Genomic DNA, 23,389 nt, shown 5'->3' with positions numbered 1-23,389 from the left:
AGCGGTAGTAGTGGAACTCGGCGGAAAAGCAAGGGCCTTTTCCGGTTGATCGAAATTCTAAACAGACGTTGCCCCCAGAGTCTAATTTCGAGGAACAACAGCGGAGGCGCTGTTTTCCCGAATATTTGACGATGGGATTCTCAGATTGAGGACCTGTAAACCCTTTAGCATCTTAAACCACTTAAAGCCCATATAATTCATTGACTGGTCTCCCCCATGGGGTCTATGTTCGGCCCCCTACTTTTTTCCTTCTACACCAAATAGACCTACTGTTTCCGAACGTTTGCCCCAGAATAGGGATGCGAGGGTCAAATTGATCACACACAGCATCAACTGTGGCAACAGTGTATAGTTCAAAGACGGCTGAACACATGAGGTATGTCATGTGTGGATACTGTTGTGCGCATCTTGTGCATTGTTGCGTGAATGTCAAGACCCTTACCAGGCTCCAGTGACTCTGGGTAATTCTGCAGGGGCTGTCCCTCCACTCTCTTGTCCTGAGACTCTGCCCCCATGGGTATCTGAGGAGGGGCCGGGCTGAGGGCCGGGGAACGAGGGGCTGCGGCCGCTGGACTTGGCGCAGGACAAGGGGTGGAGGGCGTGCTCTTGGGATGGGGCCGTATGGAGGGAGACTGGCAGCAGGGGGACAAGAGGGGCGCACAGGCCACGGGGGGAGTGGCGTTCCTGGGCGGGGGGTTGTAAGAGTAGGGCTTGGCCGCTTTGGAGGCCCTGGGTTCAGACAGGAGCTCCTCCAGGTCCACAGATGGCTCGTCTGGCCTCTTTTGCACCTATTGCAGGAAAATGAAGACTTAAAATTAAATCTCAATTTACAACAAACTGTGACGCTAACAAATCTCCCTCTGGGACAATACAGTCTAAATCTAATCTAATCTACAGCATAAGTAAAAAAAAAGTTAATCATCAGTCATGGTTAAATAGTCTAGCGACTCTAGCCTATTGACAAAGGCTTAATCTGTGGGTAATGTGGCATCCACACGATTCCACAGTCATCACAGTAGACCATTCATTGGTGCCCTGGGTGTATTGACTGTGATATGTGCACACCACAAACTGCCCCTCAGCCTATAATATAATGGGCACAATTGTCAGCCAAAATGATTGGAGATACTAAGAATAGGCGCCTGCAATGGCTAAATAGACCCGCTCAGTGGCCTTGTGGTTAGAGTGTCCGCACTGAGATTGGGTAATATTAGGGTTGAATCGCCGTTCGAGTCATACCAAAGACTATACAATTGGGACCCAATGCCTCCCTGCTTGGCACTCAGAACAGCATCAAAGGGTTGGATTGGGGGTAAGGTTGGAAACAGGAGTTAGGGTCCTCGTAACCTACAGTATCACATGGCCCGGCAAGGCAGCCTACTTACGGCTAGTGTTATGCCAATTCAAATTGACATATGGCTCACTGGTACGGTTGTGAAAAGTGTTCCGCACGTGTGCAGATACATCATGACCTGTTGTCTACAACACCTGTTAATATGTGCATATTTCAACCCTATTTATTTGTCAGTGTTTGCATAAATCCATGCAAATCCGCCTATGGAAATGAGTCTCTCCGTACACGCTGATGATCTTCCGTAATCCCTGCGAGCCACGGCAGACTTCATAAATCACCTGAGTGTTGTTGTTGTGAGTGGCTCGATGTTGCATGTCTGCGCCGTGGTCCGGCCGGTGCTGCTGTGCGTGCGACTGCGCGTGCGGCTGTGGCTGCTGTGACTGATGGCTCTGGTGCTGATGCTGATGCTGCAGCTGCTGATGCTGTTGGAGGGCGTACAGCTCCTGTTGCCGTAGAAACTGGGAGCGGGAGTACACGGCGGGATGCTGCATGTGGGAGGCGGGGCCCCTGGCGCCGTACACGGGGGGCCACAGCCCTGGCTGCTCCATCACATCTAATGAGAGACATTCAGGGGAGGGAGAAGCCATAAGCAGTCACTCACTAAACAACGTTGCGGACCCATTTTTACTCATGACTACAATGTGTCCCTTTTAATGCGTTTTGTGCAAAATATTTTCACTACTACGATTTCAATGTTTTTCCAAAAATAAATAACTCCATAAACTTAACTTGTGAAAATAGCTTATCTACACGCTCTATATAGGCTATATTCACGTTTTTTTTAAATAGGGCATAAGTGGTTCATCCATTCATGACACCGAATTCATCCTTAGAAAGGTTTGAAAGGTTTGGCACGCTCATCATACGCCATTATAGACATATGGATTCATACACATGGACACTGCCACGCAACGCAGCGGAACGCACGTGTGGAAATGATGCACATCACTCACTACCTACCGCCCACACATGTTGTTAAGTGGTGAAACCACCATGGACTGCATATCATGAGAAACCCTCCTATCAGGCTATTGTTTAAGAGACATAGACAAATCTCTTATGAAAAATATTTCTGATTTCTGAGAACAAGGTCTCCCCAGACAGTAGCGATCCCACGCTCTCCCCTGCTCTGAATCATAAGCACTGCCCTGAGAATTTACTGGAATGTTGGAAAGTCATGACAATGATGAAATATGAACAGATGACAATGATGATAATGATGATGATGACGATAACCGATATGCTGACTAACAGACGGGCTCCCTGGCCAAAAAAAGCCAAGGAGTGCAACCCGTTAGAACGATCGACCCCGGGTTTTATTCCCTAAAGTTCCACCTTCCCCTAGCCAAACCACAGCAGGACTCTGCTTCGGAGAGCCAGCAGCGAGCCTGGTTCCCATGTCTTAAGGGTGGACAATCACTCCCCCGATATCGCTGTTAAGAGCCAGGGGGAACGCATTTTGTGGGTGAGCCGCAGCTGAAAACATCAGCCATGACAAGGGTCCGGCTCAGGGGGGAAGGCCCACACTAACAAGGCCAGGACCCCAATGTGTTTTTCCACTCTGCACAAATTCACACACAACTCATTAATGGGCATGTCCGCAGCCTAAACCTCCTCCTCCACCCCCACTCGCTCCCTGACGCACCGAGGACCTTTTGTTCTGAGACATTAACTTGGCTAGGCTAATGTTTCCCCTGGGAAGGGTTTTGTGGATGCACTTCCCCTTCTCGGCTGGAACTCCCGTGGAGTGCGGAAGGAAACGGACCACAGAGAGGATCGGGAGCTAATTAAATTTCACAGCCTGTACGCCGAATATGGCCCCGCCATGACTTTTGAGAAGTGATCCCTCCCTTGCACCCTCTCACACTTCCTCTTCCTCTGTGTGTTGGAGTGTGCATTTGTTTATCTGCGAGTGTGTGTGTGTGTGTGCGCGTGCGTGTGTGCGTGCGTGTCACACACATGGCTTTGGATGAGTGCTCTGACCCATTGAGGGGCCCATCCCTGTGGGGGTGGGCCGAGCAGGTGGCGTGCAGGAAATGTCTGAACAGAGTTTAATGTTTGTGTGTTTGTGTGTACTTCTATTGCTATATTTGTGAGGGCCAAATGTCCCCACAAGTTCAGTACATTTCAATTTCGAGAAATAGACATTGTGGTTCCAACAAAGGAAATCATTGTTATGGTTAAAAGATCTTTTTTGATTTAGGCGCACAATTAGGAAATATTCAGGTTAGGATTAGGGCCAGGAAGATTAGACATTTCAAAGTTTGGTTTTGGGGGTAGAGATAGAGTTTATAGCTAGTTGTCATGCACCGGAAAATAGACGAATAGATCTGATATTATGGGTTTTCGGCTTACGGTTAAAATGGAAATGTATTTTACAAATAGCATTCTTAATAAAAAGTATAGTAATGCAAATTGTGTGTGTGTGTGTGTGTGTGTGTGTGTGTGTGTGTGTGTGTGTGTGTGTGTGTGTGTGTGTGTGTGTGTGTGTGTGTGTGTGCGCGTGCGTGCGTGCGCACCCGAACGGCTGCGCAAAATAAACAGACCCATTAAGTGAGAGCTCATCAATAGTGTATGCTGACACCACTGTGATCACCAGCAGAGTTATTTTAATGTTATATCGCCAAAACGTATAAAAACCACACAGCTGAACAGGAAATGGCAGCACTAATAAAAGAAGTAGTCAGTGGGAGCAGAGGAGTATAAATCTCACGAATGTGGCTTGTATGCAGCTATGTGTGGTGAATTAAATAGCGTCGGTAAGGAGTAAAGGCGGCTATGGCATACCCAAGTGATGGGTGGCAGGGTGGGCTGCTGGCTCAGAGGGCAGGACCACCAGCTGGGCAGAGTGGTCCTGAGGAAGGGGCAGGACGGGCTGCAGAGGCCCCGACATGGCCGCCGAGAAACCTGGGGGGAGGTTTTGATGCAGGGCTGTGTGACCAATGCCTATACAGTACATCCACAAGGTGACTTACATTATATTATACTGGTTTACATTGGAAGCTCCAGCTAGTATACGTACTGTACACTGAAGACTTATAATACACACACACACACACACACACACACACACGCATGCGCACACGCGCACACGCACACATATATATATATATAACTAATAACAAAAGTAGGCTATTGAAAATTTGAAATACTCCAGTAAAGTCAAATATACCTCAATATTTGACTTGTGTACAGTACTTGAGTAAATGTACTTAGTTACTTTACACCATTGCCATGCAAAGCTTTGGCCATTTATATTATATAAAAATATGATATAAACATAGACCCGGGGTTTCTTTTTGGATTTCCCATTTGTTACTGAATAATGGAGTCAATGGTTGGTCAAACATCATTATTCGTAAATAAATAAATCTTTAGTCCAGGGACAATTTTAAGCTACACCTTTCAAAAATAAGTCTGTGCTTTAAAATGCATTAAAATCTAACGACAATGTAACATCGACAACACAACATCGAGTTGCTCTTCATGCTGTACTGCAATGGCTTCCTCGAAAATGACATGAACCCACGATTATGCTTTGTAAAACGGTTTGGCAGTGTAATGGCTGACCGGTGTATGGTCCTTTAAGTAAACGTCGTCAATACAAAATTGGGATGTTATTAGCAATGACAAATCAGTCTCACCATAAGAGTGTCCGGTCATCCAGAGGGAGGGGCTTCCAGTTCTTGGCATCCAGTGGTGGTGGGCAGAGTGGGCGTGTGCAGCGGGGTCTCCCATCTGGCCCGACTGAAGGGACGTCCCGCCTGGCACCATGAGATGAGAGGTGAGGTCGCCGTGGCAACCGTTGGAGGGATGGACCCTCGCAAACTCTACCCTTTCCTTATTGTCCCTGCACGGGAAGGACAAGAGGCGGAGTTACAGATACCAGTGGAAACAGTGACGTGAGCAGTGGTGAGCAGTGGTGAGCAGTGTTGAGACAAAGTACGTCACTATGTATGTCACTATGTATGTCCCTATTTATGTAGGTCTGTTTAGGCACACACACACACGCGCACACACACACACACTGCACCGCTCAGTTCAAACATTGGTGTGATTTTGAAAGTATCAATACTGCAATGTGGAAATGCTCTCTTACAAGTAAAAGTCCGGTACAATGTCTGAAATAATAATGTAACTAGTAACTTTTTTCAAATAATTGTAGTGTAGAGTAAAAGCATATTTGCCTCTGAGATGTAGTGGAGTAGAAGTAAATGTACCGAAAATGTAAACTACTTTACAGTAAAGTAAAAATATGGCATGGTTAAAAAAAAGTCATGGATAGTTTAGTATAAGTTAGTTCCATTGATCCAACCTGTGTTAAAACAAGCATGCACTGAAAATGCACGCGGCCCCTGAAGAACCCTGACCACTTAACACGGCAGCCGTGTGTAAGTTGTCAGATGGGTGGGCTGCAAACACTTTGGAGATTCCCACGTGGGCCCCATGGTCCAGGAAAGGTCGGGAAACCCTTCTGGAACAGATTATAGACTGAGATACTGAATGGGGCTTTACCTGATGTATGCCTCCCTGTCTCTGTCCAGGCACGTCAGACCCATTTGCTCTCCACTCATTCTCTTCCTCTCCTCCTCGCCGCTCGGATCTGAGGGATACACGGAGTGGGGTGGTCCTGTGAGATAAACAGGAGCTCACTGGATGGTGATATACCCTCATTGAACCCATATTCTACTGGATGGTGATATACCCTCATTGAACCCATATTCTACTGGATGGTGATATACCCTCATTGAACCCATATTCTACTGGATGGTGATATACCCTCATTGAACCCATATTCTACTGGATGGTGATATACCCTCATTGAACCCATATTCTACTGGATGGTGATATACCCTCATTGAACCCATATTCTACTGGATGGTGATATACCCCCATTGAACCCATATTCTACTGGATGGTGATATACCCCCATTGAACCCATATTCTACTGGATGGTGATATACCCCCCAGTGTCTAACCAGCTTCTTAAGCACAACAGGGTCTCACAGCTGGAACACTGACAAAATGTACTGCTTTCTATCCATGTCATGCTTTTAGCTTTTACCCATTTAGAGCGCAGAGTGCTTGTACATATGCTATTTTTCAACAGATAAAGTATAAAATATTGGTTAAAAGCTAAATTAACCGTGATTTATAATTTGGAGTTTTAATTGAAAGGAGATGCACTAACAATTGTATTAGTCGACACCAAATTATACGCAATTGCAATCATAATGCACTGGTGTGCATTGGCTTAGATGTGAGTTATCAAGGAACAGGCGTTTCATGATCAGATATTTTCTGAAAGTGAGACATTTCTTTCATTTCTCTCAATGGCATGGCCGACTAGAGGATTCAAAGGGACACACTGATCAATTTGCTTTGGTGGGTTATGGCTTTGTATTATTAGAAAGTGTTTGTCATCAGGCTCCCAAGTCAAGTTATTTAAAGTAACAGAAAAGACAGCGATGAGCAAAACCTTGATACTACAAACAATATTTAGCTTTAACTGCTTAAACAATCCAAGCTGTTTGAATGTTAGGCCTTGACTAAGCATGCTGTTGTTGGTTTTTCAGGTTGTTCTAATTGTCACTGCTCTCAGTTCCCTATTCAGTCTCAGCCTATTTGCTGAAGCAGTGGCATAGACTTCTTCATACCTTTCACAGAGGGGTGTACCCTGCCCTGTCGACTGCCGGGGTGACTGTCAGAAGGGCGGCACGGTGGCTCCCTTTGCCGTGCGACGGCCACTGCGATCCCCACTGGCGGCTGCCGCACCTCCGTCTCCCCGTGACCGGCCTCGCCCATCTCCCGGCCCCGCCCGCTGCAGTCGGAGCGCTCGCCGTCGTTGGCGGGTCCCTTCCTCGTGGGCAGAGTTTGCTTGCTGCCCTGCAGAGCACAGCTCCCCCCCGGGGGACCCGATTTGAGGCTGCCGAGCCCACCGAAGGGGCTCTTCTGAGAGAGGAGCAGCGGCTGCTGCTGGTTGCTGTACTTCAACAGGCTTTTCATGGCACTGCTCTCCCCCTGTGTTGGGCCCTGGGGTTCTGGTTGCTGCTGCTGGCTGAGGGGAGATGCAGGTGGAGGCTGTGGCTGTGGTGGAGGCAGACTCATGCTTGGCTGTTGCTGCTGTGGCTGGGTGGTGTGCATGCCTATCTCCATGTAGGACTTCCTCTGGTCCTCCTCCGGGTGTGGCATATGGTGTGGGGGCCTCATGGCCCAGGGTGGCACCGGGGGCTGCTGGGGGTGGTGTTGGCCATTGTTGCTGCTGTACCCATAAGGCGACATGTCCATCTTCCTTTTCAGCTCCTGACCACTCCCCTGGTTCAGGTCAACCGGAGAAGGGGCGTCGGGGACCGCTCGGCCATGTTGCTGGTGGCGGATCCTGGCTACCTTTTGGCCGTCTCTCTGTAAGGAGCAGCTACTCCCGGCCCCCGCGCCGGAGCCAGGCCCCGCCCCGGCACCGCTGTGTGGAGATATGCCTTTAACCCCGAGGGGAGATGAGTTAGGCGGGGGCCCCGGATGGGAGCAGTCTCTATAGGGGGACGTGTTGACAGCGTGGGGGCCGGAGTGTCCGGCCTTGGGCCCCTGGGGCAGAGAGGCGCGGTACACATCTGCCTCCACGCCGCTGTTGATGCACTCGACGCTGCGAGAGCGAACAACTTGGTGCTGTTGCTGCTGATGGGGGGGTGGGGGCAGCTGTGGGGGCAGCTGTGGGGGCTGTGGCTGTGGCTGGAGGTGGTGGTGGTGAGGCTGCATCCAGTCTGGAGCCTTCTCCGCCTTCCTGTACGCGTGCTGCTGCTGCTGCTGCACTGGCTGTTGTTGTTGTTGTTGTGGCTGTTGTTGTGGTGGCTGTTGTTGTTGTTGTTGTGGTGGCTGTTGTTGTGGTGGCTGTTGTTGTTGCTGTTGTTTTCGGTGCCAGTTACCGGCGTGTCCCCCAGTGCCACCGGCGTTCTTTTCCATCGTCTTGTCCTTGGCACTGCCACCTCCCCCGCCACCACCTCCCCCCACCCCGTGGCAGTCGGGGTTGCCGAGCTGGAACTGCCCGCCGGACTTGTCCCCCAGGTGTCCCACCGACGGCACAAACGTGGGCCCTGAGACCTTCGGCTCCCGCCCACCGCCGGCCGGCCCTCTGTCGTGCGACGAGGGGTTGGCCAGAGGGGCGGGAGGGGGCGGGCAGAAGAAGTCCGGGTGGTGGTGGTGGTGGTGGTGCGCATGATGGGAGGGATGCGGGTGGTGCGGGTGACTGGGGTGCAGCTGCAGGCAGTGGAAGCCACCGGGGTGCGGGTGGGCGTGGGGATGAGCGTGCGGGTGTGGCGGGTGCGGGTGGGCCCCTCCGGCGGCGGGGCCCATGTGTAAGGGCGGGGCGACCGAGTAGGACAGCGAGTGGTGGAGCGGCGCCTGGCCCCGTTCCAGACAGTCCGACGGCTGCTCGCTGATCCTCATCTCCCCACTCACCCCCTCCTTGGTGCAGCGGCCGACGCCTCCTCCGGGGACCATGTGTCGGCTCTGGCCACTCCCGCCTCCCCCCAGAGCCCCCCCTCTGACCCCGCCCTCCCCGCAGCTGGACATCGGGGCCTTAGGCCCCGTCGGCGCCGCCGCCGCGTCTCCGTTCTGCATCTTGCCGTTGAGAAGGCACGCGCTGAGCGGCTTGCCCATGGCCTGAGACTGCTCCTTGTTGTACTCCATGGCGAGGACCATCTTGTGCCTCTCCAAGGCCCTGCTGTTGACCTCTTCCAGAGGTAACGGGTGCTGTGGGTAGTGCGGGTGCTGCTGATGGAGGTGGGGGTGGGGGTGGTGATGGTGCGGGGGCTGGGATTGATGGTGGCTGTGATGCTGTTGTTGCTGCTGCTGCTGTTGTTGTTGTTGTTGTTGTTGCTGTTGTTGTTGTTGCTGTTGTTGTTGTTGCTGTTGTTGTTGTTGCTGTTGTTGTTGCTGCTGTTGCTGTTGTTGCTGTTGCCTTTCCTTGGCCTCCTGTTTGCTACCCGACCTCTCCTTGTCCTTGGCAGGACCCAGGCCCCTCTCTGCAGACCCTTCCTTCAGACCCTTGTGCAGACTAGTCCCTCCCCCCGGGTCTCGGTCTCGGCTGCAGGACCCCTGCGGGTGGCCCGGCCCCGCCCTGGACATGGGCGGAAGGCTGTGGTTGGCTGAGAGGAGAGGAGGCTGGGACGGGAGGCTTCGCAGGTAAAAGTTCTCTGCAAGAGGAAGGCAGACACAGTGAGACAGGAAAGAGAAAGGCAATATGAACCTAATTAGATGCATTCAACTCTCACCACGCCGTCCCTGCAGGCCATTTTAATCTCTCAATATTGCAAATCAAATTACACCATTACTCAGTTGTATAAAGTGGATTTGAATGTCTAATTTCTGCCCAATTGAATCGGTCAGATATTGTGAAGTGAAGATGAAGCGGTCGTGCCGTTCCTCACCTTTTTGGGTGTCATAGAAACGGTGCTGCCCGTAGAGAACGCCACTGTTGGCATGGTGATCCAAGTGGCTCATGGGAAGGAAGGTGTGAGCCAGGCTCCCTGAGAACCGAGGATACCCTGGGGCTGATGGGAGAGAGAGAGAGATAAGAGAGAGAGAGAGATAAGGAAATGGAGCTGATAAAACAGGACAGTAACCACCGCGTTGCATTTCACTGACTAGTTCTGGAAACAATATAATCCTTCAAGTCCAATGCAGCTGCTGCTGTTCGTACGCAAATAACTACTGGCTCTGGTTGTCATGTTTGCAGTTCCTGCTCTGGTTTAGAATGCAAACAAAAGGGGACAGGCTGAGTCTTGGGGATTGCCATTATGTATGAAATTGTCCTCCAAACACATGGCCCTTTCTTTACCTCTCTGTCTCTTCTCTCCATCTGAAGGCACTGATAAGGACAGAATTTGAGGCCTTGTGTTTACAATGACTGGAGGAGAGCGGCTGTGACGGCGCCCTTCACTGACCTACTCCAGGGGTGAGAGGTCGACTGGACGCCGGGCCTTTTAAGCCAGTGCACCTGGGCCTTGCAAGCACACCCATCTGGAGTTCATTTACACACACAACTCAATCTGCAGCAAAGGAAACACAAAGGACTTTGAAGGTGGAGGAACGAGAGAGATATATAAAGAGAGAGAGAGAGAGAGAGAGAGAGAGAGAGAGATGAAAGACCTCCAGATCCTTCTGGACAAAGAAAACAGCATCGCTATGACAACACACCCACGGCAAATTGATTGGCTATAATGTTAAAATCCAAACAAAGAACTGTGGATTGAAATGAGTGCGTGTCAGTTCACTTCAGACCTCGACGAATAAAGAGAGTGAATCTACAGTACACACACACGGCAAAAAAAAGAAAAGGAAAAAGGCGAACCAATGGGAATAGGGGGAATTGTGTGTATACAGTGCATTGTGCAGTTATATATAGAGAGAAGCACAGCTATGCTGCTGCATTGAAAAACGCTACACTGAGCCTATTGTGTCACGGTATACTGAAACACAAGCTTATGGTCAACTGACCTGAGCCCTCCCATCTCCTCCCTGCCTCCCACGGGCTCCAGAAATAACCCAGGAGAGGGTAATGATACCCTATATGCATCATTAACATGAACATAAGTGAGGGGGACAGAGGAGCGATGGAAGGGAGGGAGCAAGCAACAAGAGCAGAGGAGGCATTCTGGCTCATGCCGTGCATTCAAATTTGCCTGTGTGTGTGTGTGTGTGTGTGTGTGTGTGTGTGTGTGTGTTAAGGCTACATTTAGAGGTTAGTTTTAGGGCTAAGGATTGGAGTTATGCCTGATTTATATACTTACTTATTTGCTTGTGTCATGCACCACAAATAGCCCATCTACAAGCTCACAACGTGCGTAGTGTGCTTGAAGATCAGCCATTTTCTGCCTTAGGCTCAGGGTCAAAAGAAAAATCTTTATAGTGGCATTAATACAATTGCCATCCTAAAATGTTGAGGTCCTCACAAGTGTAATAAGATAAACCTGTGTGTGTGTGTGTGTGTGTGTGTGTGTGTGTGTGTGTGTGTGTGTGTGTGTGTAGTATTACTGTCCACCGTCACCTATAACACCCCGACCCCACATTGTCATGTCGAGAAGTCCAGGTGGTTCTCGTCTCCCACCCTTCTCTGTATTTGCTGCCTGTCTCACACTTGCCCTCCACTGTCCCACTTTCACACGCACACACGCACACGCACACGCACACACGCACACGCGCGCACACACACACACACACACACACACACACACACACACACCCCACAGTGAATAAGGAAGTGGGGGGGGGGGGCACACTGAGGGAGGGCACGGAAGAAAGTGCAGCGGCTCGGGCCTTACAAGCTAAATGAAAGGCAGCCGTGTTTGTGTTGGCAGAGGAGCGCGACCTGATCTCGGAAAGTGCCGATGCAGTCGTTTTTTTTCTCTCCCTGCTGCTGCTGGGTCCGGCCGGTTGGTCGGCATGGATGCGCATGCAGGATGCGCATGCAGGCTGCACCGTGGTGGCTTTTATGGCACAGCTCTCCAGTTAGTGTTGAATGTCTCACTTTCTGTCAGTGGGAACAATGCTGCTGTGCTGTGAGTCTGGGGAGGGGGTTGGGGGGTCTTAATGACCTCGTCTCTGAGTGGGTTCCGCATCCTCCCATCTTAATTAATGAAAACGCACAGAGAGGGCAAACAGCCCTCCAATAACACAGGAGGTGCTGTTTCTAGAGCAGGGCCATAATTACACTACTCTCTCTCTCTCTCTCTCTCTCTCTCTCTCTCCCCATTTCTTTCTTTCTTTCTGTCGTTCGCACCTATTCTCCGATTCTCTTGTCTTTCTCCCCCCGCTTTGTCTCTCTCTGTTTCTCTCTCTTGCCTGTCATGATTAATAAGCGTGCACATTTATGCCAATTCATCTGCAGGGGGACGAGAGGAGGAGAGGGGTGGGGGGTCCTTTGTTTAAACAGAACATTTTCCTCAGATTTTGGGGGAGCGAGGAAGGGGAGAGACTGAGCTATTTGCCAGTCTTTATCCTAGCCGGGAGAGAGGGTCTTTTTGGGGTGGGGGCTGTTTGTGAGCATGACGGTTGACGGCGTAATCCCCTTTCACAGTGCGGTCTGGCTGTGCCCGATAATGCCAGCCCACTCCGTTTCAGCATGCCCGTCATTCGGGGGTGGCGAGAGAGGGGGAGCTGAAGGGGGGGTGCTCCGGTGGGCACAGCAGAACCCATTCAGCCATTAATCTGGCCGGGACAAGAGAAGCCACTGCTGCTGTGGCTGCAGGCGACGCAAGCAGGGTTCTTATAGTGCAGTCTGCTGACGCCATGGCAGCCCCCCACTCTCTCTCTCTCTCTGTCTGTTCCTCTCTCTACACACACACACACACACACACACACACACACACACACACACACACACACACACACACACACACACACACACACACACACACACACACACACACACACACACACACACACACACACACACACACACACACACACACACACACACACACACACAGGAACGAGTCAGCATAGGCGAGTGAATGACAAGGGGAGTTCACAGCGCACGCCCTCCTCTCTGCCAGGCGAGCGTCAGAACAATGGGAGCTGCATCGCCAGGGAAGAGATTTCTGTACCAGAACTCGCGAAGGTGGTTCTTGTAGCACGGTGGGTCGACTAGCGAGGTCCCCCCCCCCCTCCTCCCTTCCTCCCTGGCAGGGAGGACAAAAGAAGATGGATATAGAACAGAACCTACGGGCAGAGGAGAACCGAGCCTGCCGACGACTACACAAGACGGTGTGTGTGTGAACACCCTCCTCTCTTCCACATCCAACATCCATTCCCCGTTTAATACACCACCTGCTCTGCAACCGAACGGAGAGGGCTCTACTTCTCCCTCGCTCTCACCCAAAAGTGAAACGTTAAAAAAAAAAGCCTAATTGTATGCAGCCTCTGGGAACCGGCTGTGAGATTTATGAACGAGCGCGAGGAGAGGAGAGGAGAGGAGAGGAGAGGAGAGGAGAGGAGAGGAGAGGAGAGGAGAGGAGAGGAGAGGAGAGGAGAGGAGAGGAGAGGAGAGGAGAGGAGAGGAGAGGAGAGGAGAGGAGAGGAGAGGAGCAGAAGGAGCTGCCTGTCAAGTTCTCTAATTGAGTAAAAAAAAAGTGACAGAGCGATCAAGACATAGGAAGGGAGGAGAAGAGGAGTGGAGATGAGAGGTGTGGGCAGAGGAGGGGCAGTGCATGGAGGAGGGGGCAGTGCACGGCACCGCAGCATGGCGGATCTCCTCCGGTTTGACTAATTGAAAGGAAGGGATGAAGGCAGAGAGAGAGAGAGAGAGAGAGAGAGAGGTAAGGAATTAAAGAGATGGGGAAGAGGGGGAACACCAGCGCTGGCAGTGTTGGGGGGGGGGGGCACTTAAATCCCACAAAAGGGAAAGCTAACAATTCAGCACAGAAGGAAAGAGGGACAACTGAAGATAGGCTAGGAACAGCGTATCAAAGAGAACTGGATTAGAAAGGCGTGCATGCGTGCGTGCGTGCGTGTGTGCGTGCGTGCGTGCTTGCGTGCGTGCGTGCGTGCGTGCGTGCGTGCGTGCGTGCGTATAACTCAAGACGTTGTTTGGGCTGAGGCCAGCTGGCACCGTGCCTACTGTGTGAGGGACGTCAATATTTATTTTACTTATTTTCCGTTTCACTGTTTCATTGATTTATTCGTTTTGGAAAATGGGCACGGTGCATTCAGGAGTGCCTTGCATGTCTTCTTTTTTCAAGCATAAAATAAATTATTAAATTAAATCTTGCAAAAGCTCGATATGCCTAATGCACGTTCCCCGCTGTTAGTACGAAGTGAAATGCAGTTGAATGCAGCCACAACACCTCTTCTCTCTCGCCCGAACCCAAACACCCAGTTATCTCTCTCCCTCTCTCTCTCTCTCTCTCTCTCTCTCCCTCCCTCTCCCTCTCCCATGCCTAATTTCTTCTCAGTCACATGATCGTCGCAGACCAAAAATAGGAGCTCTACGTAATGCGCCGTGTCGTACGACGACGTCCAAACGGGGCTCCAGTATATTATGACGATGAACAGCCCACTTTTCTCTCCTGCAAATGAACAACAGACAGGCCCACGTGTGGCACACACGGTTACTATTACTGTACTCGCCATAAATCTAAATCCAGCTGCCCAGCAGAGAGAGAGAGAGAGAGAGAGAGAATTTACATGGTTTGCCTCGAGAGAAATCTCAAACAACACCACGTCTCTGTCGAACGCACTAGTGATTTAGCCCGCTACAATTTGTGATGGCCCTCTATTCTCGATTGCATATATATACACACACACACACACACACACACCCTCGCTGTCAGCTATGAAAGTGTGTTTATCTGCATCAAGCAACTGTGGTTAGCAAGTGGCTAATGAGAGAGAGAGCATTGTCGTCTATCGCTCGGTACACGGTACATCTTAGCTCTTTAATCTCCTGGAAATGTGTCAGAAACACAGACAGGACAAAGAAAGAAACACACTATTCTGAAAGCACTGGTAGGCTATGCTGTGCTTTGCATGGATTCATGCGTTCAAGCAGTCACTTAAAAACACGAGACAAAACAGCAATTCCATGAAAAAGTGTTTTGGTTAGTGCATGGTGCTGTGTGTTGTGTTAGGTTAGTGCATGGTGCTGTGTATTGTGTTAGGTTAGTGCATGGTGCTGTGTGTTGTGTTAGGTTAGTGCATGGTGCTGTGTGTTGTGTTAGGTTAGTGCATGGTGCTGTGTGTATTGTGTTAGGTTAGTGCATGGTGCTGTGTATTGTGTTAGGTTAGTGCATGGTGCTGTGTGTTGTGTTAGGTTAGTGCATGGTGCTGTGTATTGTGTTAGGTTAGTGCATGGTGCTGTGTGTTGTGTTAGGTTAGTGCATGGTGCTGTGTGTGTTGTGTTAGGTTAGTGCATGGTGCTGTGTGTTGTGTTAGGTTAGTGCATGGTGCTGTGTGTTGTGTTAGGTTAGTGCATGGTGCTGTGTGTTGTGTTAGGTTAGTGCATGGTGCTGTGTGTTGTGTTAGGTTAGTGCATGGTGCTGTGTGTTGTGTTAGGTTAGTGCATGGTGCTGTGTGTATTGTGTTAGGTTAGTGCATGGTGCTGTGTGTTGTGTTAGGTTAGTGCATGGTGCTGTGTATTGTGTTAGGTTAGTGCATGGTGCTGTGTGTATTGTGTTAGGTTAGTGCATGGTGCTGTGTATTGTGTTAGGTTAGTGCATGGTGCTGTGTGTTGTGTTAGGTTAGTGCATGGTGCTGTGTGTTGTGTTAGGTTAGTGCATGGTGCTGTGTGTTGTGTTGGATAGTGCATGGTGCTGTGTGTTGTGTTAGGTTAGTGCATGGTGCTGTGTATTGTGTTAGGTTAGTGCATGGTGCTGTGTATTGTGTTAGGTTAGTGCATGGTGCTGTGTATTGTGTTAGGTTAGTGCATGGTGCTGTGTATTGTGTTAGGTTAGTGCATGGTGCTGTGTATTGTGTTAGGTTAGTGCATGGTGCTGTGTGTTGTGCAGTGGTTTCCGCCGGGGCCGGGGTAATTGTGCCGTTCGGTTTGATGACTTGCTTTTTATGCAAAACAGGGAAAAAGACAATATGCAATTATCTTGAGGAGGGAACAGCTGAATGTGGTTGATGAACAGTCTGGATTCAATCATGCTCTTAGTGCGTTATATGCAATTAAACCGCAATAGAGATAATGGCCTCCATTGCCAACTGAGTAATAATCCCAGTCATAATCACCTCCATTACTTTTATTAGGCTTGGCATTATCATCATCACTCTTATTAATATTGTTCTATTTTTCCACAAGCTGAAAATCTTTGACAATGAAATGCCAGCTATTGTAAGGTAAAAGAAACATTGACTCTATGCGTGTGTGTGTGTGTGTGTGTGTGTGTGTGTGTGTGTGTGTGTGTGGGGGGGGGGGGGGGGGGGGGGGGGAACTTCACCCATGGGTGAATCACGTGTCGGTCACGCTGTGCCACGTTGTGAGCTTGTAGATCTGCTATTTTCGGTCTGAGCCGCCCGCACGCAACTAGGAATAAACTCAAGCCTTAGTCACTTGCTGTGTTTGTGAAAAGAAATCTGGAGTCTGCTGACACGGCACTCCGGTGACTCAGCCCCCTCTCAGTGTGTGTGTACAGTATGTGTGTGTTAGGGGGGGGAGGGTCCCATCCCAACCCATGGCTCAGAGCACTGTCCCTCCCTCCTCAACAACACACCGCATCCCAGCTGCACTATCCAATATAGGCCACGCACGCACACACACACACACACCACAATTGGAGCCCCTCTGGTCACTGACCACCACAAACGACAAACACAAACTCCCCGCTGGCTTTCCCCCATGAACCAACAGCTGGGCTATTCTTCAAAAATAAAAGGAAAAAAAGAGAGAAAAAAAGGAGAAAGAGGGCTGAAATAACAAGATGCTGTTAACTTGGGAAATAAACCTTCACAGTGACTTGACGGCGTTCAATTGTCATCCTGGACATTGTTTAAAATGACAAAAGGTTTTGTACGGGTCAAAATGCCAATGGTGTCAATGGTGTCCTAAAATACCCCAGCCTGACTCATCTGGCCTTACTTAAAAGGCAGTTTTAACCACATTAACATTGGCTGTGCCTATTTTGGGCCAGTCATTATAGGCAAAACTCCAATTCAAATATTATTCAAAGAAAAACTAAATTCAAATTCAAAAACGGTATCTGCGAGGAAGGATCTACATGTGTGTGAGTGTGCATGCGTGCGGCCTCTGTGCAAGTGTGCATGTGTGTGAGTGTGTGTGCGTGCGGCCTCTGTGTATGTGTGTGGTTGGGGTTGTGTCAGTGCTTGGCTGGGAAGCTCAAAGCTCTGCAGTCACTGCAACTTTTACTGGCCCACGCACGTGTGTGTGCATGTGTGTGTGTGTGTGTGTGTGTGTGTGTGTGTGTGTGTGTGTGTGTGTGTGTGTGTGTGCCGCTCAAAGGACCCGGGCGACATTCTTGCTGACGTGAACCGAATACCACAAGATGCCTTGACTGAACTTTTGACCCTGCGTTCCCCATCCAAAAAACAAACAAAAAAAAAAACATGGCACAGCGCTTCACCCCCGAACAACACACACTGGATCCCGGGGACTATTTCTGGGCCCAAATGAAAAGGGTGGGAAGACGCAGCTCTCGCTCGCTATAGACGATTACAAGTCACCACTCCTTTCAGTGGAAACCTAACGCCGGCTAAGAATACACGCTGTCGAGAGTAACAATACCCTTCCGCTAAGCTCCGCGTCCCCAGCGCTGGCCCGCTCCGAGACACGAGATCTCTCCGCGTTCGCTCGTCAGCGCGCGGTCAGGCGAGAGCAGGGCGGAGTCCGTGCCTGCGTGTGTATCGCCGCTGTTTGGTGGCGGAAACCTCGTATCTCCGTAGTTCCAACGCTTCATGTATTTTTCTAATGCTCTTCGTATATAAGAGTCAAGAGTGTCAGGCAAAAGTTGTGAAAATAGCCGATCTACAAGCTCAAAGCGCGTGACACGTTTTGAGCTTGTAGATCGGCTATTTTCAGCGTTTTTGGGAAAAATTGGGTTCCATTTCCTGAAAAGTTTGTAGATTGGCTATTTTCAGCGTTTCTGGGAAAAATGTCATCCCCTTTCCTGAAAAGCAACGGTTTTGGAAATACAAGATTTCCGCTCCGACACTGGAGTTTTGCATGCGTGCCGTTATGCGCAACCATGTGACCACATACACAAGTCTTTGTGTGCACTTCACTGTGTACTTATACTGCCGCTGTGTGTGTGAGTCATTATATACCTTCGTGCGAGTGGGGGAACCATATCTGCGAGGCGCCGGAATGGGGTCCGCCGCGGAAGGAGGGCGAGGACGGCGAGGAGGGCGGCCGGGACGGGTGGGACGGGTGGGAGCCGGGAGGCGAGCCCAGGCTGCTGGCCAGGAAGCTGCCCATGAAGGAAGCCGACGAATTACCCATCAGTCCACTGCCTGCACGAGAGAGAGAGAGAGAGAGAGAGTTAGAACACTGGTTCTCAAAGTGTTCCAACTTCCAGGGCGGTCGACAAGCAAAATACTGTTGCAATGTTTTTTTTTTAAATAGTTAATATAGCATCAAAATATGTTGAACCAACTCTAAATACTGATTCTTGCCATTTGAAAATAGCATAAAATCAGAGAACAAAATGTTAACATTCCAGATTCTGGATTCTTTTTTTACATTTTAACCACACAAATCTAGTATGGGGGCCCATGGCACAACAATGCATTCAGAATTGTGTCCGTCCGCTGCCAAACACATAATAATAATGAGGGTCCTTGACATGAAAAAGTGAGTTACTTCTGCTGCCACCAGGAGTTCAGAGTGAGTCACAGTCGGTCAGCCTACCTAGTCTACTTGAACGTACAGGTACAGGTACAGTGCAGTGCAGTGCAGTGCAGTGCAGTGCATTTCACAGCGCCGGACGCAGCTGAACAGGAGGACACATCATGGACTACACTCATCATGGACTCCACTGACCTTAAGGGAGAAGTGTTAACTCAGGCAGATCTGAATGCTGGTCTGGAGGGGGCAGGTGGGGAGAGAGAGAGAGAGAGAGAGAAGCCCACAGAGTACTCGTATTTTCCTCTCTCTCTCCTCTCCCCATGGGCAGACAGAGGTCTCATCTCACAGCTGAGTACACACTTTCTCATGCTCTCTCTCCCCTTCTCTCTCTCTCTCTCTCTCTCTCTCTCTCGCTCCTATTCCCCGGTGTCCCTTTCTCAATTTCTCTCCTTCCCTCCATTATCTTATGCTCTCCATCTCTCTCACTTTCATGCCCTCAATCTCTCTTATTGCTCTGCTCCACTTCAGCTCTCTCTCTCTCTCTCCTCCCTCCCTCTCCCTCTGTCTGACTCACAAACTCCCTCTGAAAATCCTATACTCTTCCTCTCTTCTTTTCACCTTTTTTTTGCCCCCATTCATCCAGTCTTTTCACAGGGGCTTTCTTACAACCGCTCTCCCCTCTTCTCTTCTCTCCTTTCCTGTCCTTGTCATCTCCATCTCCTCCATGTCCAGATCCACATACATACGTGATTCTTCTCCTAAGCATCTTTCATTTCACTATCTCTGTATCTATCTTCCTCTAGTCTCTGTTTCAGCAACCCCCCCCCCACCTTCCTCCCTGCATGCACCGCCCTCTCTCCTTTCTCCAGGCATACTGTGTATAATGTTGCTTCTTATTTTTTGTTCCTTGCACACAATGGTGGAAAGTAACTAAGTACAATCGCTTAAGCACTGTATTTAAGTACAATGTTGAGGTATAGTTTCACTTTACTGGAGGATTTTCAATTTCAACAAAAGTCAGTACTTTTACTTCTAGAGTTACTATAGTTACTTTGTAGATTTGAGCCCCATATACATTTCGGCCATTTGAAAATAGCCCGATCTACAAGCTTGTATAGATTTGCAATTTTCAAAAGATTTTGTATACATTTGAAAGCTTGAAATGGGAAATTCTGCGCAATTTTACTTGTGGTACTTTAACTCCATTTTCGTGCCAATACTTTTGCACTTTTATTCAAGTGCATTTTGATTACCAGACTTTTACTTGAAACAGAGTAGTTCTACACTGCAGTATTGTATTGATACTTTTACTTGAGTAAATCTTTTTGTAAAGTCCCGTTTATTGGATTTTAGTTATTGAGTAAAACATTTGAGTGCTTTTTCCACAACTCCTTCTGCGTTGGTTTTTTGTTGTTTTCTTGTTCCTCGTGCACAATAATGGAAGCAGCAAGGCAATCTGTCCCCGGCTGGCTGAACTGTGTGTTTAACAGGAGGACGTACAATGAGTAATTGACCATTCGCAGCGACGCCCGTGCTACCGCGCAGGGCTGATTGTCTATTATGCATCACGGAGGCAAAGGCAGAGAAAACACACTGATTAACCGCCACTTAAATTGCGTTCCCATTACGCACCCGCTCGCCCGCCCCGCCACCGGCACACTTGAACAAGGAAGGGGGGCCCCTGCGGGCGCCCCGGCACTTTACACATTCATTTCCCCCAAGTCACATAGCCATGAAGTCTCTGAATGCATATGCATGAGGAGGACTGGATGATGAGGTCATGCACGCACACACGCACGTACACACACACACACACAAGCACTCGCACACACACACACACTCACGTGTGCACTAATGCGAACACACACTAGCTTCGGAGGACCTAGTGCAGTCTGCAAAATTGTGAGTGTCAAATTAATTCAGAGGGAGGGTGTAAAAATTTACCCTCCATTAATGTATCCATTTGTAACTCAGAGAGTTTACAAAATGTTACCAAATGTTACCAATGGACCCTTAAGGGTCGACTCCACATGCGGTAACATTTGTACACTCACTCTCCGAGTTAAATGAACAGAGGAGGATTGTGCTGTGTTTGTATAATGTGATCATCATAGTTGGTGTGATTTACATTCACCATACATCAAACAATCTAAACGTGAATCAACCCTTCTGTGATAGCTGCAGGTTGGAGGTCTTAATCAGTGTGACGCACACACGCGCACGCGCACGCACACACACACACACACACACACACACACACACACACACACTCCCCTCCTCCAGTGCCATAGGTCCAGACAGGTAGAAATCCCCCACAATCCCCCAGCTTATCTCACGACGCTCAGCCCCGTGGAGAAAACTTCTACCTCCAAAACCACTTAAACCCATCCTGTGTGTGTGTGTGTGTGTGTGTGTGTGTGTGTGTGTGTGTGTGTGTGTGTGTGTGTGTGAGAGAGAGAGAGGTAGAGAGAGGTAGAGAGAGACCTGTAGCACTCACATGTGGACAAGGTAAATGCATAACAGACACCTTACTATTTAATGAGCACATTTACAGCTGCAACATAAAATGGTTTCCAGGATTTAAGAAATAAAAAAAACACACATGGCAAAGAGGTTTGTTCCACACGAGGACAAAATATGTGTAAAAAATAAATACTTAATGTATCACACAGAATGAAAGAGGCATGGTGTTGCCGAAGAATGCGATTGATATACAGTATTTCTCAGCAATAGGCTTGTTTTTGAATAGCTGGAGCACATTTTTGCTGCCCTTGCCAAGTGGGATGTTCAACTGATTGTGAACCAGGGACCACACACAAGACACCTTTACACGGCAACAGTCTCTAGAGAAAACGGAAACATGAAATATCAGACGCGCCTTCCGTTTAGACGGCAGCAGCGTTATCGGGGGTTGAAAACGTAACACAGTGAAAACCGCTTTGCAGAGAGGACATTTTTTAATACGCTCCGCCTGGCGTCTCCTAAAACGGGCAAAACGATGGATTCGCAAAACGTGTAACATCATGGCTCACGTCCATGTCCACCATTATTGGTGGCTGCAGAGCCCATAGGTGATATTTGAGTTCCGGACGTGCCGACAGTGGGGATGGAACACAGACATAGAAAGGTAGACGCCTCCTCTGGCTCTGGGGTGCCATTTTAGGAAAGGCAAGCCTCCGCGTGCGTCACAGAAGGGGACATTCGGCAGGCCAATCAGGGGGCAGGTCTTTTCGTAACCCGCGGTGCGTTCGGATACAGGTACTGAGGGCACTGGTGCTCTGGGGCACTCTGGTTATTTAATTCAAACACACCCTAGATTATGAAAATAGTCCTGGAAAATATGCACTGCGATCGGCCAGTATAGTTACTTTGAGTAACTATACTGTGTTTTCCCAAGTATGGCGGCTGCGAATCTGCGATACAGGTCGCTCCAATGAACTGCAGCGTTGAATGAGCTATCTAGGTTTCTATGATGGAACACCTTAGCTTGACGCCATGCTTCAGTGATATCAGTATAGCTAACTAAAGCTGCGTGGCCGATCAGCCATATCGGTATATATGGATGCTAAGGTGAACGTATACATTACATGATGTGGGGGGCTGGGGGGGCAACACAACAGCCAGATTATGTGAAGAAGAATCAAACAATCATTTCCTCATTTTCCTGGAGACCACCTTTCAGATCTACAGCATGTGGAACTCAACTTACTATCCGCTTACAGAATACAGACACCATCTATTTAGTTACAGACACCTTCTATTTAGTTACAGACACCATCTATTTAGTTACAGTCACCATCTAGTAACAGACACCATCTATTTAGTAACAGACACCATCTATTTAGTAACAGACACCATCTATTTAGTTACAGTCACCATCTAGTAACAGACACCATCTATTTAGTAACAGACACCATCTATTTAGTAACAGACACCATCTATTTAGTTACAGACACCATCTATTTAGTAACAGACACCATCAATTTAGTAACAGACACCATCTATTTAGTAACAGACACCATCTATTTAGTTACAGACACCATCTATTTAGTAACAGACACCATCTATTTAGTAACAGACACCATCTATTTAGTAACAGACACCATCTATTTAGTAACAGACACCATCTATTTAGTTACAGACACCATCCCCATAGTACATCCAGTTATCCTGCACCGCCCACTATGGCAGCACAGGATAAAGATGGAAAAGAGCAACTTGTCAAAATTGTCGACCTTCCATCTTGGACATTCTAATTTCTGGCGTCTCCCGAGACACGTAAAACATAATCTAAACGTGAGAAATGATCCTAATTTAATTAATGCCAGAGCAGCCATTCATCCCTCTCTCTCTCTCCGAAGCTATACCTTCTACTGGCTAGGAGGAGCCTATACCGTGTTCTGCCCATCACCCCGAAGAGCCCCAGCTCTCCCCTGGCCCACATGAATCACCTAATCCTTCTGCATTATTAACAGGGCCTACCCTGGAGACAGGGGAAGGGGAAAGCCAGATGCAGAGTGACAAAGAGAAAAAGACACCAAAACCCCCGCTTGAGGAGAGGAGAGGAGAGGAGATAGTATCCTCAAAGGTAAAGATGGGGATAGAGCGGTAGAATTAGGGCATCTGAAATGCGCGGGGAGCTCTGCAATTTAGCAAGACTAAAAGTATAGAAGCCACGCTAAAAGGGGACAGACATATGGAGTCTAGAAGTAGAAGCCATACTAACAGGGGACAGACATATG

At 49.1% G+C, this 23,389-nt stretch overlaps 1 protein-coding gene across 6 annotated transcripts in view; it reads right to left on the bottom strand.

Moving 5' to 3' along the window:
- Positions 1-23,389, bottom strand: part of bahcc1a (BAH domain and coiled-coil containing 1a) — a 107,169-nt gene that overhangs the window by 37,614 nt on the left and 46,166 nt on the right. For 4 of the 6 annotated variants that reach the window (XM_080776697.1, XM_080776699.1, XM_080776698.1 and 1 more), the window contains 8 exons: positions 18,128-18,313; positions 9,778-9,900; positions 7,012-9,543; positions 5,870-5,984; positions 4,999-5,204; positions 4,142-4,300; positions 1,633-1,907; positions 443-788 (listed from right to left, as the gene is read on the bottom strand). In XM_080776697.1, the coding sequence (XP_080632823.1) occupies positions 443-788; positions 1,633-1,907; positions 4,142-4,300; positions 4,999-5,204; positions 5,870-5,984; positions 7,012-9,543; positions 9,778-9,900; positions 18,128-18,313 (3,942 nt within the window). The remainder of the gene's footprint in view (positions 1-442; positions 789-1,632; positions 1,908-4,141; positions 4,301-4,998; positions 5,205-5,869; positions 5,985-7,011; positions 9,544-9,777; positions 9,901-18,127; positions 18,314-23,389) is intronic. The other 2 variants (XM_080776701.1, XM_080776700.1) reach the window with 2 other exon arrangements.

This window comes from Protomyctophum bolini, assembly GCF_963924005.1.
Source record: "Protomyctophum bolini genome assembly, chromosome: 11".
NCBI lineage: Eukaryota > Metazoa > Chordata > Actinopteri > Myctophiformes > Myctophidae > Protomyctophum > Protomyctophum bolini.
The sequence above is the reverse complement of the archived record's forward strand: the minus strand, read 5'-3'. Positions and strand labels throughout refer to the sequence as shown.